This window comes from Ochlerotatus camptorhynchus, unplaced genomic scaffold (genome assembly GCF_037179485.1).
Source record: "Ochlerotatus camptorhynchus isolate MF236.1 unplaced genomic scaffold, CSIRO-AGI_Acam_v1.1 ptg000503l, whole genome shotgun sequence".
Classification (NCBI taxonomy): Eukaryota; Metazoa; Arthropoda; class Insecta; order Diptera; family Culicidae; genus Ochlerotatus; species Ochlerotatus camptorhynchus.
In genome coordinates, this window is record NW_027040988.1 from 2,654,577 (window position 1) to 2,670,959 (window position 16,383).

Genomic DNA, 16,383 nt, shown 5'->3' on the forward strand with positions numbered 1-16,383 from the left:
TTGCTGAGAAATTTGAAATAAGAAAACTAGAGCAAAAAAAACTATTTTTTTCAAGAGCCACCCTAACTCAATTCAAGAAAATAGCTCTAAATCGGCCAATTTAAGAGATACAAAAAAGTTATCTTCAATAAAGTTGCTTGAAATTAGCTCAGCTATAACTTTGCCGAAGAATGTATACCTTAATTTATTCAAACAAAAAAGTTAGATTTTTGATTTTAATGATAATAGGAACCACCCTAGAATTCATTGTCATAAAAATGAGGGCCTAACTATAAGGAACAACTTTGTATAAGAGACTTTTAGTCTAAAGTTTCAGTTTCAGGCTCAAAATATATCATTCCACCTAAATCTGCATTCTGGACCACTGTGCAATGCAACGAAAATATGAAAGCTTCTTCCACTCAATTCGACATATTCGTTCCCAACAACTCTCGTCAGCGAAGAGGGTTTAATACGACGTGACTTTTACCAGCAGCCCAGGGGCTTTTGATAGCTCAAATTGTTCTATAGGAAAACGATCGCTCCAAGGCGTGTGTTCGTTCGGTTTGATTCGATGAATTTTACGATTCTGTAACAAAGATAATATTGCTGCTGAAATTGACTACAATATGGGGATTTACGATCATTTTACTATGTCATTTTGTTTATCAAGAGTCTTTAGGCATCAGGCGCCACCAGAGAGGGAGGAACTTGCACTGTTTACTGTTTTCGATTTAGTGATTTAATTACTTTGGAATCAAAGTATTAGCATTTCGTTTATGTGTGGGAACCGATATACTGGGGAAATGGAATGGTAAATGGTTCTGTTGGATGCTTCGCCAATACACTGTGGTCCGAAACAGCAATTTAACTGGGAAAAATCATTAACTCAGTTTCTGTTCATTTCAGGGTGTTGGCGTCTTCATAGAAGTTGTTTATAAATAATTTCCTTCTTTTTATGAAAAGGTTGATTAGGGTGGACCTCATTTAAATTTAAATCATGAAATTAATTTGTTTGTTTTATGTTATAGATAAAAAAATATTTTTTAAACAACTTTGATGAAGAAATCATCTTGACCATCCTAGAGCAATTTTGCTGCTTTTATTTAGTGTCTCACTAACAAAATATTTTTTATTCCATCTTTTCTCTATTAAATGTTTTGAAATTAAATTAAGAGTTATATGGTGACTTCAGCAAAGTTGCTTAAAATATTTGTTTCTACATCTTTGCTGAAGAATATAACCTCCTATAACTTAAAACAAAAATGTTTGATTCATGATTTCTATATAAATGAGGACCACCCTAATCAACATTTTCATAAAATGAAGGACTATTTAATTATAAACAACTTCTACGAAGACGCTAACCCCCTAAAATGAACAGAAACGGAGTCAATATTTCTTTTCTCCGTTATGTCGTTTCGGACCACCGTGCAATGATAGGAAAAATGTCATGACGGCATATATAAGATTGTATCGATTAAAACGGTCAAATAACAAGAAAAACTTACCTAATGATTGGCGGTCGTCTGAAATAGTAAAAAAAAAAATTGTCAGTTATTTTTATATATTTATATTTCCAGTTAGGGGAAATGGCGCTAATGTTGGCCTATGGATCTAATATTTGACCCATCGCATAAAATCTGCTATTTATCAATTTTATCTAGATGAACGCGTCCCAATGGTACTAATGGATATTTTGGTCGCTATTGAAAATTTAGTCGAATGCTGAATTTATGTATGGGCCCAAATTAGGGGAATTTAGGCCGACATTACATCCATTTCCCCTAACATACATTTATGAAACAAAACTATATATTTCTTCCTGTACTATAGGATAGAAATCAATTGCATGGATAAAAGTATAAACGTTGTAAAAATAAATAAATTTAACAAGAAATCACATCGAAAACAATAATCTGATACTTTAACTATTCATGTTTGTATTACTTCATGCGTGAAGTTAACGATTTACATAGTTGGTGATGCTTAACGTCAATATCAATATCTGAAAGTGAACATTTTTTACAATAGATGAGGAGATGAAAGCAGGCCCCAACAAAGTCACTTTCAATCGAAAATCGTTAAGCCAACCATCACTTTCAATTGAAATTCTCTTCGAGCAGATATCCTGCAACATCAACAGAACCACTTTCGATCAGTTTGTTTTGGCTTGACTCGTGTTTATTTCGGCTTTCATTGTCAAATGAACTTACTTTCGCATTGAGGCGAAGCTGTTCGGTTCATTTAAGCGCACTCACATAGATCTGTGCACGTGGATGTCAAATTTATCATTGTCGGGTTAGTTTGTTTTAGCTTCCATTCGTTTTTATCTTCTGCCGTCACTTTTACTCTGGTGTGAAATGGAAGGGACAGCAGGAAAACAATATGTGAGGTTCGGGACCATGCACTGATGAAAATTTATATGTGATGTTATTTTGAATTCCAAGATGACGGCTTCCGGTTTAAGAAAAAGTGGGAAATACTGTCAAATATCCATCAATAGGGTATTTTTTGTAATCGGAATGACATCTAGAGGCCGGAAATCGATGACTGCCACCATTTTTAAATCCAAGATGTCGGCTTAGGATTTCATAAAAAGTGCTAAATACTGTAAAAACCCATCATTAGGGTATTTTTGGAATCGGGATGCCGTCTTGAGAATGAAAATCGATATTCACCGCCATTTTGCAATAAAAAATGGTGGATTTTGGTTTAATAAAAAGTGGGAAATCTGTCAAATTCCCATCAATACTTTTTTTAATCGGGGTAATGTCGAGAAGCTGAAAATCGATATCCGACGCCATTTTGAAATCTAAGACGACGATTTCCAATTTCAGAAAAAGAGTCAAATACCAAATATTGGTATTTTCCGAACGGGGATGACACGTAGATGCCAAAAATCGATGTCAGACACCATTTTGAAATCCAAGATGACGGCTTCTGGCTTCAGAAACAGTGGGAAATACTGTCAAATACCCATAAATATTAATATTTTCAAAATCCCAGTAACGTCTAGAGGCCGGAAATCGTTGTCCGACGCCATATTGAAATTCAAGATGGTGGTTTCCGATATCAGATGAAGTGACAAATATCCTACAAATGGCGTTGAATATCGATTTTCAACATGTACGCGTCGTTCCCGTTCCGAAAATACCCAGATCTCAGGGTATTTGACACTTATCTTAATCCCGATGGCCGCCATATTCAATTCCAAAATGGCGTCGGATACCGATTTTCGGCCTCTAGATGTCACTTGATCCTGTAACAATCGATAGAACCGTTTCCGCACATCGGAAGTACAAGAGCGAATCGGCGATCGTTCTTTTAAAGGGTGTCCACGATGAAATTGCCACACTATGAAATTGCTCTAACTTTTTAACCGTTGGCTAGAATTTAATGAAAATTTGGGTGGATTTAGTTCATAGTGCATTATTTACATCCTGCAAGTTTTAAAGTCCTGTGATCAAAACTCGCGGAAATGGAATCTTGCGCATTCATCACGAGAACAAGGATCTCTCGCATCGTTCCATCGCTAAAACGTTGGAAATCGCGAATTCCACGGTGTCGCGAGTGATTAAGCGGTTCGAGGAACGGTTGACCACCGATCGGAAGCCCAGAAGTGAAGGAAAAAGTATTCCGTACAACACCAAAAATCACAACCGCGTAGTTGGGGCCTTCAACCGAAATCCGAACGCCTCCGTTAGGGATGTGGCTAAGAAGCTGCACCTAAGCCGAAGTTTTGTCCAGAAGGCCAAAACTAAGGCTGGGCTTCGAACGTTCAAGGTACAAAAGGCCCCTAATCGCGACGAGAAGCAGAACAAGTCCGCCAAAACCCGTGCCAGGAAGTTGTACCTCAACATGCTGACGGAAGTTGAATGCTGCATCATGGACGACGAAACATATGTGAAGGCCGACTTCAAACAGATCCCCGGCAACCTGTTTTTCACGGCCAAGGATAAGTTCAGCGTTCCGGAGCATGTCCGCACTCAGAAGATGTCCAAAGAAATTCCTGGTTTGGCAAGCCATCTGCACGTGCGAGAAGCGGAGTGCACCTTTCGTGACCCAGGACACGATGAACGGACAGGTGTACATAAAAGAGTGCCTCCAGAAGCGGCTGCTTCCTCTCCTGAAGGCCCACAACGTCCCAACAATCTTCTGGCCGGATTTGGCCTCATGCCACTACTCCAAGGACGTGCTGAAGTGGTATGCGGACAATAAGGTCAATTTCGTGCCGAAAATATTCAACCCTCCCAACACTTTTACCAGTAGTATCGGGAAGAAGAACCCCTCACCGCTCCTCATTAACTAATGAGTTTGGTAAAGGGAATGCTCGATCCGATTTGTAGCTTCCTCAGAATTGACCTTTTCTCGCTTTCAACTTTCTATACAAACAATTTTCACACTGCCGTACTTAACGGAACTATCAATTCTATTCGTTCATCTTCTTTAACTAAATAATATGATGTTCACAAAAAAAAAGTAGGACGTTGTGTACGAAATACGACCGCTTCATTGATTTTGAGTTATGTCCCCTCACCAAAATGAATTAGGTAGTTATTCGCTGTTCTCTAGTTTGAAGCGGTTAAAACTATGATTCTGATACATGGACATTATCGACGTTATTGCTTGATTTTGTTGCAAAGGAAATCGTTTTTGACTGACAAAGAGGCGCGCCTTTGTGAAGGGTGTCTACGATGAAATTGCCACACTATGAAATTGCTCTAACTTTTTAACCGTTGGGTAGAATTTAATGAAAATTTGGGTGGATTTAGTTCATAGTGCATTATTTACATCCTGCAAGTTTTTAAGTCCTGTGATCAAAACTCGCGGAAATGGAGTCGAAAGAACAGCTCGTGCGTGATAAAATCTTGCGCATTCATCACGAGAACAAGGATCTCTCGCATCGTTCCATCGCTAAAACGTTGGGAATCGCGAATGCCACGGTGTCGCGAGTGATTAAGCGGTTCGAGGAACGGTTGACCACCGATCGGAAGCCCAGAAGTGAAGGAAAAAGTATTCCGTACAACACCAAAAATCACAACCGCGTAGTTGGGGCCTTCAACCGAAATCCGAACGGCTAAGAAGCTGCACCTAAGCCGAAGTTTTGTCCAGAAGGCCAAAACTAAGGCTGGGCTTCGAACGTTCAAGGTACAAAAGGCCCCTAATCGCGACGAGAAGCAGAACAAGTCCGCCAAAACCCGTGCCAGGAAGTTGTACCTCAACATGCTGACGGAAGTTGAATGCTGCATCATGGACGACGAAACATATGTGAAGGCCGACTTCAAACAGATCCCCGGCAACCTGTATTTCACGGCCAAGGATAAGTTCAGCGTTCCGGAGCATGTCCGCACTCAGAAGATGTCCAAATTTGCGAAGAAATTCCTGGTTTGGCAAGCCATCTGCACGTGCGGGAAGCGGAGTGCACCTTTCGTAACCCAGGACACGATGAACGGACAGGTGTACATAAGAGTGCCTCCAGAAGCGGCTGCTTCCTCTCCTGAAGGCCCACAACGTCCCAACAATCTTCTGGCCGGATTTGGCCTCATGCCACTACTCCAAGGACGTGCTGAAGTGGTATGCGGACAATATGGTCAATTTCGTGCCGAAAATGTTCAACCCTCCCAACACTCCGGAGCTCCGCCCCATCGAGAAGTACTGGGCGATTATGAAGCAGCACCTTCTTAAACGACCTAAGGTAGTGAAGACAGTCGAGGAACTGAAGAAAGTATGGGTTTACATGCAAAAAACGGTTGATTCACAGGTTGTGCAGAATCTTATGGCCGGGGTTAAGGCCAAGGTGCGGGCATTTGCGTATGGACTGTAAATAAAATACGAGTAAAATGGTAAAATGAAGTTTAATAGTTATTTCTCAATCCCTGAAAATTTGATGGCAATCGGATAAAAACTCGAATTTTGCGAATCAATTTTGTGTGTGGCAATTTCATCGTGGACACCCTTTAGGGTGTTCCAACACTCCAAAGGGTATAAAGAACGGGACCTTACAATTAGAGTCGGATCCTTGCGATAAAGGCAAGAATGACAACTGTATCAAAACCGAATACTTCATCATTTCTCAATAGTGATGGAGTAATAAAACATGCACTAATCTAAGGACACGGGCTATACCACAATACTGAGCAGAAGATCATGGGTTGAACTCCGAGCTTTTTCGTAGTTCGAGTTTTAAGTGTCTCGATGTAATCAAACCATGTTTACCATGGTAAATCCAGATCTTATAGACCTTTCCTACAAACAAAAATCCTTCCCGTGACCTGGCCATTGCTTGGGCAATGTTTCCAGTCCGGCAATAGCAAAGTGAAGAGGTGCGACGCGAACACTGACGCGGTAACGGTGATAGAGAAAATGCTTCACCAGACCCGAGCGTTTGTTCACCATGGAGGTGCGGCTCGAAACGGCGTCTGTTCTCCATGTTAGGAGCGGCTGATCACCATCCTAGTCCCTCAACTCTAAACAGTGCTGTGCACGATGGTCCCCCGGCGAGAAAGGGGGTTGGGGCAGGCCCAACAAACCACCCTTGAAAAATATAAAGCTGCAAATACCGAAAAAAGAAATACGAATCGGAACACTCAGCACAGACCTTCGTGACGAAATAAGGACTACGATTGGAAACTCGGAACATGGAACTGCAAATCGCTCGACTTCCCGGGCTGCGATAGGTTAATCTATAACAAACTTCAACCACGCATCTTCGAAGTCGTAGCACTGCACGGACTTTGCTGGACGGGACAAAAAATATGGAAAAGCGGGCATCAAACGACTACTTTCTACCAGAGCTGTGGCACCACATATGAGCTGGGAACCGGCTTTGTAGTGCTGGGTAAGATGAGCAAACGCGTGATTGGTTGGCAGCCGATCAACGCGAGGATGTGCAAGCTGAGGATTAAGGGCCGTTTCTTCAACTACAGCATCATCATCGTGCACTACCCATACGAAGGGAAACCCGACGACGAGAGAGAAGCGTTCTATGCGCAGCTGGAGCAGGTGTACGATGGCTGTTCGCAACAGGACGTCAAAATCGCCATCTGCGACATGAACGCTCAGATAGGACGGGAGGCAATGTACAGACCGGGAATCGGGCCAAACATCCTGCATGCCGTATCAAACGACAACGGCCAACGATACAGTCTCCCGTGGTATGGTAGTCCGAAGTATCTTTCTCTACGCCACCTGGAGATCACCTAACCAACACACAGAAAACTAAATCTATCACGTTCTATTCGACGGAAAATTCTTCTCCGACATTATCAACGTCTGCACGTACCGCAGTGCGAACATAGATTCGGACAAGTGATGTGCTTGAACGCGTTCATACTTTGTTCAGCATCCATAAACCGAAATATGATAGTTGCACACCCTCCGTTGTTTCTCATGATGCGAATGAGACCGAACTATAGTTGAACGAGTGATGGACCGAGCGAATACAACTGCCGAGATTTTCGAAATCCCTATAGGGTAAAGAACTACTTCGGCCTAATCGTCCATTTTGGGCCTATCGAGCAGAAAACTTCAAATAAATCCATGATTTCAGAGTTACAAGTCAATTATGTCAATTAAAATCGTACCAAACGATACTTACGCGTGGTATGAAGGTTTGCACCCATTATTCCCAAAAACAAAAGAAGCGCTCCGACTGAATCCATTTTTATCTTCATCCGGTAAGCCGAAGTAAATTCAATGACGTTTCAATTGCGTTAGGCCGAGTTTAGAATCCGTAGGCCGAGTTTGGTGCCAAGAAGCAGTGTTAGACTTTTGACAATATCTCAACGATTGGTTTCTCGTTTTCAAATCTTACGGTACGTACGGAAAGGTAAATAAATTTGGAAGTCATCAGTAATAATAACATTCCGTTTGGTGCTAAACTGAACTAGATTAAGAAAGACTAAGTGCGGGTTATGCTTAATAGGCCGGAAATGGGGCAGTTAACCCTATCTAAAGCATATCCGCCCAACTGTTTTTCTCCTAATAGAAGGTCTGCTGAACGGACATTTCTCTTGATACCCTTAGGTTTCACCGCACGAAAAAGATTTTCCTGCAACTTTTCACCTAAGAGTTGTTGATCCAAGCTTCGCTTCTCCGTGGCATGATTTGTTTTCCATTTCAATCCAACTTTATCCCACCACACTTTTATGTTCTGGCCCACTGAATCCGATGGTGTGATACGAAAACCTGCTCCATTTCAATAAAAAAGAGCTCACAAATACTTCAAAACTTGTCCGAAAAATGCACTTCCGTGGCTTATCGATGTGTCGTAAAACAAATCGCGCTCGAGGGATGAATAGTGAATACCGCTATTCGAAACTGTATCCTCTTCTCGGAAACTCTCGGACTCCAATCTCGGACTTTTGCATCTTTTTTCCCCTCAGAATTTCCCTGTGTGAACTTTTTTCTTCCATTCAAGCACTGCAACTAGAACAATGGAAAACCCAGTCTGATAGATTTTTCCTGGTGTTGCAGCGTGGAGGAAATTCGAGTTTTTTTTTTGGTTGGAAGAATATTAAATGATAGCCATTTCAAACGACAGCGAGGTGGAAAATTCGTAATGCTAGTTTGGATTTTTTCGGTTTAGTTGAAAAAGTCATAAATCTTGCATTGTTTCTTCCCTTTTCGAATGGAAGAGATTCGGGTGATTCTATTGGTTAGGAATTGGAAGTGTTCCACATCTGATTGATGATGTCAGACTCGGCAAATTTCAGTTATGCTTGAATCAGCATTGCAGTTAGAAACTGACATATCAAATTAGTATATGACCTTGCTTGCCGCGATGCACTTTTCGGTTAACGTCAGTCCGTCAGACGTCAAAAAAGAACCAACGACCTGAATTGTATGCACGCCACGTAGAATCGGATTGGATTTGTTCATTTCTAGCAACTACAGCAGATGGATCTTTTCAACCTGCCTCCCAGAAGCATTTCTTCGCCAAAAGGCCATGCTTTGCATTTGACAGAATAATTTATGAACCTCATAAAACCATGCTCCGTGCTTCCGCCATTGATAGAAGCCCCGAACAAAAATGAACAGATTAATTCCTCCTAAAATCTTGAAGCTTCCTGTCTCATGGATGTTAAAAATAGTCCTAAGTCACATTTTTTCTACTATTTGACCACATTCCTCCCAGAGGAAGCGAGATAGAGAGAGCACGATTAATTTCCTTTTAATTTATTCCCCTCGGTAATAATTTCGTTTCAAATGAAAGTGATTTGAATTTGACTCTTCAGCAACGCTGACTTGCCTTGTTGAGGAATGAACCTTCAAGCAACACCACGCCGACCACCTCTCACGCTCCCCCGCCGTGTCCCGCCCCGTGTGAATGATTTTTCCGACTTTTCTCGTGTGTTTTCATTCGTTAACTTTTTTTTCTTTTGGCAACGGGAACACACACAAGTTTCCGAAGGGAAGGGGAAAAACTCCGCCTTTTGCGAAAATAGTTTCCTGGGTGACCGAAAAGCGCGCACGTTGACCATCTCGTTCGCACAGCCGCGCGCCATGCGGTCAAGTAACTGCCATTGGTTGGCTTGGCAGGCTAACGGTTAGTTGCACTTGGATGAAATTTAATTTGCAGCGGGAATATTAGTATCCTTCCCTCGGTTTTCCCATCATTAGGAACCAGTTGCTGGGTGGGGTGAGGGCAAGTCCTCCGGACAGCATCGTCATCATCATGGTGGCGGCGGCGGGTGAAGTCGTGAGTATGGCTCGCTGCCGCGGTTAGAATCGTCGTCATCGTCGGATGAAAAATGAATAGCAGTGATGGTTTCGTTATTGTGCTTTCAAAATTGTGAATGTTAATCTTCTGGTGATAAATGAATGCGCTTTGTTCTGACGGGTGAACGTTGCTGAAGCAACAGATGTTTGAGCTTCTTGTTGAAACTTATACGGATGCCTAAGGTTTCACTTTATTCTAAGTTGGAATTGGGGCCTTTGCAAATGAGTCCCTCCGATTTCATCAATTGGTGATGATTCAAAACAGTTGAAAATGATGATTGGGTTTTGTTCACTTGAATACGCATTCAACTGTTGTTTTTGTTATGAACCTTGATCAATCACTTAAGCAGGGCTGGTAGTGGGTATGTGACCTAATAAAAGTGACATTAGTGATTAAAATAACAAAAGTAGTGACCAATTTATTGATTGAAAAAATAGTGTTACAATTTGTCGTTGATTGTGACCCAATTTTTTAAACTCACACCAGGGCTCTCTTTCCATGTTGCTTGGATTATCGAAGTTTTAAATTTTCTTCAAGTTTAAATCATGGTCTACAGAACTCTTATAAACACAAAATTTTACTTGGAATCTTATCATGCAATGCGCGCAGTGCACTGATTTGCTGAAATACACAATGTTAAATAAAGTCAATGTCAAAATTTGCTAGCCTTTCTCCCTTTGTAATTGTATAGCAGCAGAGAAGCCACACACACAGGAATTACGAAAACGCAAAGTGTAGCTACCCTATTCCATTTGCTTCCTGCTTCTTTAAAAGCCGCTCGTTCTTTGAAATATGGCTTTCTAAAAAAAACAGTTTTAGGATTTTGACCTTTAGTCCTTTCGACATTTTTTCCTGTCGACCATTTGTTCTTTCGACCTTTTGTCTCCGTTATTGCCAGATCAGCTGTAATTACACAGAAAACCAATGGACGTTGTTTGGGACTAGCAATCATCCGAGGGGGCGACACATCTAAATCTCAATTCTGGATGCTACACAAATCTCACACTAGCGAATAAATCTTCGAAAAATCTCCTTTCATTTCTCGCATCTATTTGCACATCTACAACACACAGTGGCATCCCGTAACCTCACTTTTTACTTGTGCACCAACTTTCAAAACCATATTTAATGCCATATTCATGCTCAAATCGGTACACTGAAATACACTCAATCTTATAGTTTACTCGATATCTATTCATTGCAAGCAATATTTTGATAATTGTTTATGTTTTGAGAGTTGGTGCACAAGAAGATTGAGGCAATCATCATCATGTGTAAATACTGGTGATCTAAATTTAGGCAGTACCAGCGCTGGCCACGTCTGAATGCTAGTCAAGAAAGGAATGTTGACGTAATACTCGCTTTAGTGAAAGCCGAGAACACCTCTGCACTTTGACGAGAAATCACTGGGATGTTGGATAAAAGAGTTGGGATTGCAGCAGGATTCGTTTTGGTAAACGATATGCTGAATTGATGTTCTAACGATTCAATAACGCGAAGGAGCTTTGGTTTGAACCCACGGTCTTCTGCTCAGTAAGCAAAATCGGTCGCCACAAGGCCACCGAGTTCCTTATATCACAAAACAATTACAATCAAGTTACCGTTCAACTTGTTTTTACTAGGTTTCGATCAGGGCGGCGACCTGACCCACAACGACAACAACTGCTCTTTAGAAGGATTTGATATGGATTTCCGAACAACACGGTCCTAAAATTGAAATATTATTTCTTTTACGCACCTGGCTCTCCAACCGAATTTCTTCACGCTTTACATCGTATTATGAATGAAATCCGATTTAAAGTACAACTCTATAATGTGAAGGAGCATCTCAAACAGAATTTCAATACTCGTATTAAGAATAAATCCGATTCACACTGAAACTCTATAATGAGAAGGAGTCTAAGATTGAACCCATACTTTTCTATAAAATTGGTTGCTACTAGGCCACCGAGCCTGTTATATCACAAACAAATTACTCATTCAACTAGTTGTTTCTAGATTTCGGTCCCGACGACAACAGACGACGACGAAGACAACAACTGCTCTTGAGAAGGATTTGAGATTTCCGATCAACACGTCATAAACAGTAAGCAAAAGCTAGCCGAGCTCCTCAATTAATTTTTCAAGACGTTATTTGGTAAATATTACATTAAATTTAAACAAGGAAAGGATCTCATCCGTATGATCTGTAATTAGCCGTCCTTCATCAATCGCTCTTCCAAGTTTACCGCATAAAACATATATATACATATTTAAAATAGTTAACTTTATCGTAAAAATTGCAATTTAGCATATCATATATTCCTTTGTTAGAATAACTTTAGCATTCGAAAGAGGAGGCTTTCCCGTCATGTTGACACTATTACTTAAATTTTTCATCGGAGGAACATTTTCATACAAAATATGGGTTAATTTAAGCGTTTATCTCTATGTACAATTTTTTTTTTCTCAGTATTTTTGCATGGAAAAAATCGAATAAAAATAAGTAATAAAGGGTATCCCACTTCAAATCGCATCACGAAAAAAAACGCTGTAGAAAATTACCTAGTTGACCGATCCTTTTCAAACTTTCAAACAATAAAATATAGTCCATTAGCAAGCTTTTGGCATATTTATTTCATTCAACTTCAATACCAAGGTTGCAAATACTCATTTCAGCTAAAATAATATTTCTCGTAATAAGAAAATCAAAAGATGGTATGATGACATGTTTTTCTTGTAACTTACAAGAAGGGGCTACACAGTATGTATTTGAAACATAAAACCTGTAAATTTTGCTTTCTATGAATCACAATCAGCAAATCGCTGATCGCTGAGTCATTGAGTGAGTGAGTGAGTGAGTGTGTGAAAAATCGCTGATTGTGACTCTCATGCAGTGAAATAAACAGATTTAATATGTCAAACACATTCTTTGCAACCTCTTCTTGTATCTTACCAATTCAAAATATGATCATAGCAAGTGTAGTAAAAAACGTCAACAGTTTCAACCCCTGCTTGTAAACATCGATAAACCCGAGAAATGTACCTGGGTTCAGAATTGTGCGTAAGTTCAAGCTGAACATTTGGTTTGTTTTTTGAACACAAGCCCACGACAAAATATGTACTCCACAAAGGTGTTTTATCATTATCAATTCAATTATAAAACCATTCAGTTCCAAACGGGAACAAAAAGCATATATTGTTGCTTTTTGGTGTCCATAAAGTGTATCACATGACGAAGGATAGTCGAAGAAGGAGGAATAATTCTAGCAATGCTGACGACGGAATAAAAAAGAAATCTAATTCTAAAACTTCCTGGAAGGACCAGCAGCTCCGACTGAACCGAACAACAACAACAACAGAGCAGACGACTGATAACAGTTAAGTGAATGCGGTCCATGAAGCCGTCAAATTGTACTCTTAAAATTGATAGGAATACATAAAATATTGTCTGGTGTTTGCGTCGGAATAAAAAACAGACCAACTTTCTCCAGAAATTGCGTTTCAATGATGATCTGAATAACATGCATCAGTTCCAAACAAGGACTGCGGAAAATTGCCGACATGAAGCTACAGAACTGCCCATAAAACCAAAACAGTCTTGGTTTGGTTTTGACAAACAAAACAGTATGGTTTTGACAAAAATGAGTTATCAATTAGAATCGATAGTAAACTACCAGCATTTCACGTTGGTCATGACGTGCGAAACATAACAATAGATGGGTAAAGAATAATTTCGTTATAACAGACCATCGCCTGTAAATGCTTTCTGTAACGTGGGGCTTTAGGTACTGATAAACGTCGCTAGAACTATTCCACAGCCGCAGACAATATATGTATGAGCGCGCTCTTTTACCTGTGGATTTGAGAACATACCTCAAATCCCTTCATTCAACAATGTATGAGTTAGGTAAAGGAGTGTGCGTTTGGTTAGTATTGTCGTATTACTGGCCCTTCGCTCAATTTTAATTTCTTTTCAATGTTCACACTGCCGTACTCTAGCGGCACTATTAATCTATCCTCTTCAGAACTCTCTCCAACAAATAAATTATCGCACACTTCAGTATAGCATTTCCTCGCAACTCTGAAAATCGTAAACTTCGCGTACGAAGTAATAACACATTTTGATTGAATAAGTTTTAAGTTGGAATGATTTTTCGGCATTGTGAGTGCGTGAAAATTGGTAAAAATCTCATTCGTGAGATTTGTTTTCCACGGGAGTCAATTCTCTCAGGGAGTAACAATGAATGGGATTTCAGGAAAAAAATCCGAACGCTGAAAGACTTCCATGATAATTCTGAGATAATGTCTTAAGCAATTATGAGATGAATTCCAAAACACTTCTGGGAGAAGATAGGAAGCTTTGGATTGGATTTCTTGGTAATTCTTAGAATGATTCCATTCTTATTATTCTTCTTTTTCATCTCATTTCAAGTTTATTGCTTATCGCATATTAGCTTATTGCGTGCTCTCAACTTAGTGTTCTATATGCACTTCCACAGTTATTTTCTGAGAGCTTTCGATGCCTGTACCATTTTTGCATTGTATAATTGTGTGACAAGTACAGTCATACTCTATGCCCAGGGAGGCCGACAAATATTCCAACACGAAAAATTCCTAGACCTGACGGGGAATTGAACCCAGCCACCTCCAGCATGGTCTTGCTTTGTAGCTGCGCATTACCGACTGAGCTAAGGGAGGCTCCAATGATTCCTGAATGATTGTGAAAAGAATACTTCTTGGTGACTATAAGAAGAATTTTATGGGACCGTGAAGGGGAGAGCAAGTGAGTTTTTTAAGGATTGTTAAGGATAATTCCAAGAAAATTTTGACGGGAGTTCAAAGAGAATTATAAATTAGAATTTAAAGGGTGCTCTGAGTGTAACTTGAACACCCCTTGAGCTATTTGACAGCTCCAGTGTAATGTCAATGAACTCCGAAAATTCTGGTACTCTGGTTCTGTCAAAATGAATAATGGTGGAGTAAATTTACAATTGGTCTTGTTTATGATCAACTCTTTTTTTTCACTAACTTTTTATAAAATCATTGATATTTTTCAAATAGTCTTCCAATCGACTCACCTTATCCGGGATCGAAAAATGTCTATCTGAGTATGTGTGTGTGAGATTGCGCATAACAAGGAATCAAAAATATCTCCAAATGACAAAATGGCAAGCGATCAACGAACCGAATAATAACGCTATGTCAGAAGTGCAAAGCAATAATGATATAATCTTCTTCCTTCTTTTTCATGACAAGCAGCCCGTGCGACACAACTCACTCGGGGCGGTAAAAGGAAACGAGCAAATTGTTGGCAAGCTGCTTCACGAAGTAAAGCCGAACATCATACACGTGTGTTAGTGGGAATTTTTTTGTTATGTACTTTCTCGATTCATATCAAGTTATGTCCTCATCCGTGTATATTGCAACAAAGCAGGCAAGCAATATATCATTATCCTTCTACCACTAGGATCGAGCTATGTTACAGAGCGAGTTTGTCATGGTAGTCGTAGCAACCGTTTTGTCTGTATCGTTGGTTGCTTTATGTGTTTGGATTAGCTGCGCATAACACAATTTTCTTAAACGTATTTCTCGGCAACCACTCTACCGAATTGAACGCAACAACAACAAAATGAATGGTATCATGATTTTACAGAATTTTAATTAATAGATTTTCAATCGATTAACTGGTTCCGGAGATATGGACAGAATAACACCCGAAAATCGCGGAATTCGGATAAGTGGTGTTTGTCGGAAACCAAATGACCGAATTAAACGAAACAACCAACAAATAAAAGGTACTATGATCACACTGAATGCTGTTAAACAAATTTAAAATCGGTCAACTATTTCCGGAGACATGGGCGGGACAGTTCCGAAAAACATGGATTTTAGGAACTAAGTCATATTTCTCGGTAACCACTAATGCGAATTGCATGCAACAACCACCAAATAAAAAGCAGCATGATCCCATAGTGCTGGTGCTGAACATGTGGCAGGAACATGTTCTGGGGAATGTGAGCCATGATACTAAATTTGACCGGTGAGGAATAAAACCTATCATGTGACAAAACAAATTACTTCGAAATATGATAACTAAATCAATTGTGGCCATTTCAAGCGCCACGAACCACATTGGTCAGTTCCGGGCACGTCCCAGATGACCCCGGGGAATTAACCAGATCCGACGTGAATTAAAACCCATCATGCGATGCATCGAATTACTTCAAAATTTGATAACAATACCAATGATAGTAATATTGTGTGCCTTGGACCAAACAGCATCCTTTTAGTCGGGTTTCTGGGTGCTCTCGGGGTCATTTCTAAGGAGAATATCAGAATCTACAGAAATAACAATGGTCAGATCACACAACTGGTGAATTAAGTCAGGTACTTTTTATTGTGACGTTTGTTGATCTATACTTAAAGTTGTGCCACCAACGATGGCTGACCCTATTGCTTACGTACGGTGGAGACATCTACAATATGTTAGTGGGTACGTGAAGCTAAGGTTTTCTGTCTAGATACTCGGGGGGTGAACTTCAATGAATAGATTTTTTTTTTTCCTTTATTAGAGAGATTTTTAGCCTAAGGCTAGTTCATCTCTTAATTCAATTAATAGACTCAGAGGGATTCATGGGGAGAAATTTTAAAACTGAAGTTTCGAACTGAAAATTGCAGGACGGTCATTTGATCCCAAA

General features: G+C 40.0%; 1 protein-coding gene across 2 annotated transcripts in view; it reads right to left on the bottom strand.

The window, feature by feature from the left end:
* LOC135712737 (heterogeneous nuclear ribonucleoprotein L-like) overlaps positions 1-16,383 on the bottom strand; it is a 649,787-nt gene that overhangs the window by 114,291 nt on the left and 519,113 nt on the right. For both annotated transcript variants that reach the window (XM_065235779.1, XM_065235780.1), the window contains one exon: positions 1,491-1,508. In XM_065235779.1, the coding sequence (XP_065091851.1) occupies positions 1,491-1,508 (18 nt within the window). The remainder of the gene's footprint in view (positions 1-1,490; positions 1,509-16,383) is intronic.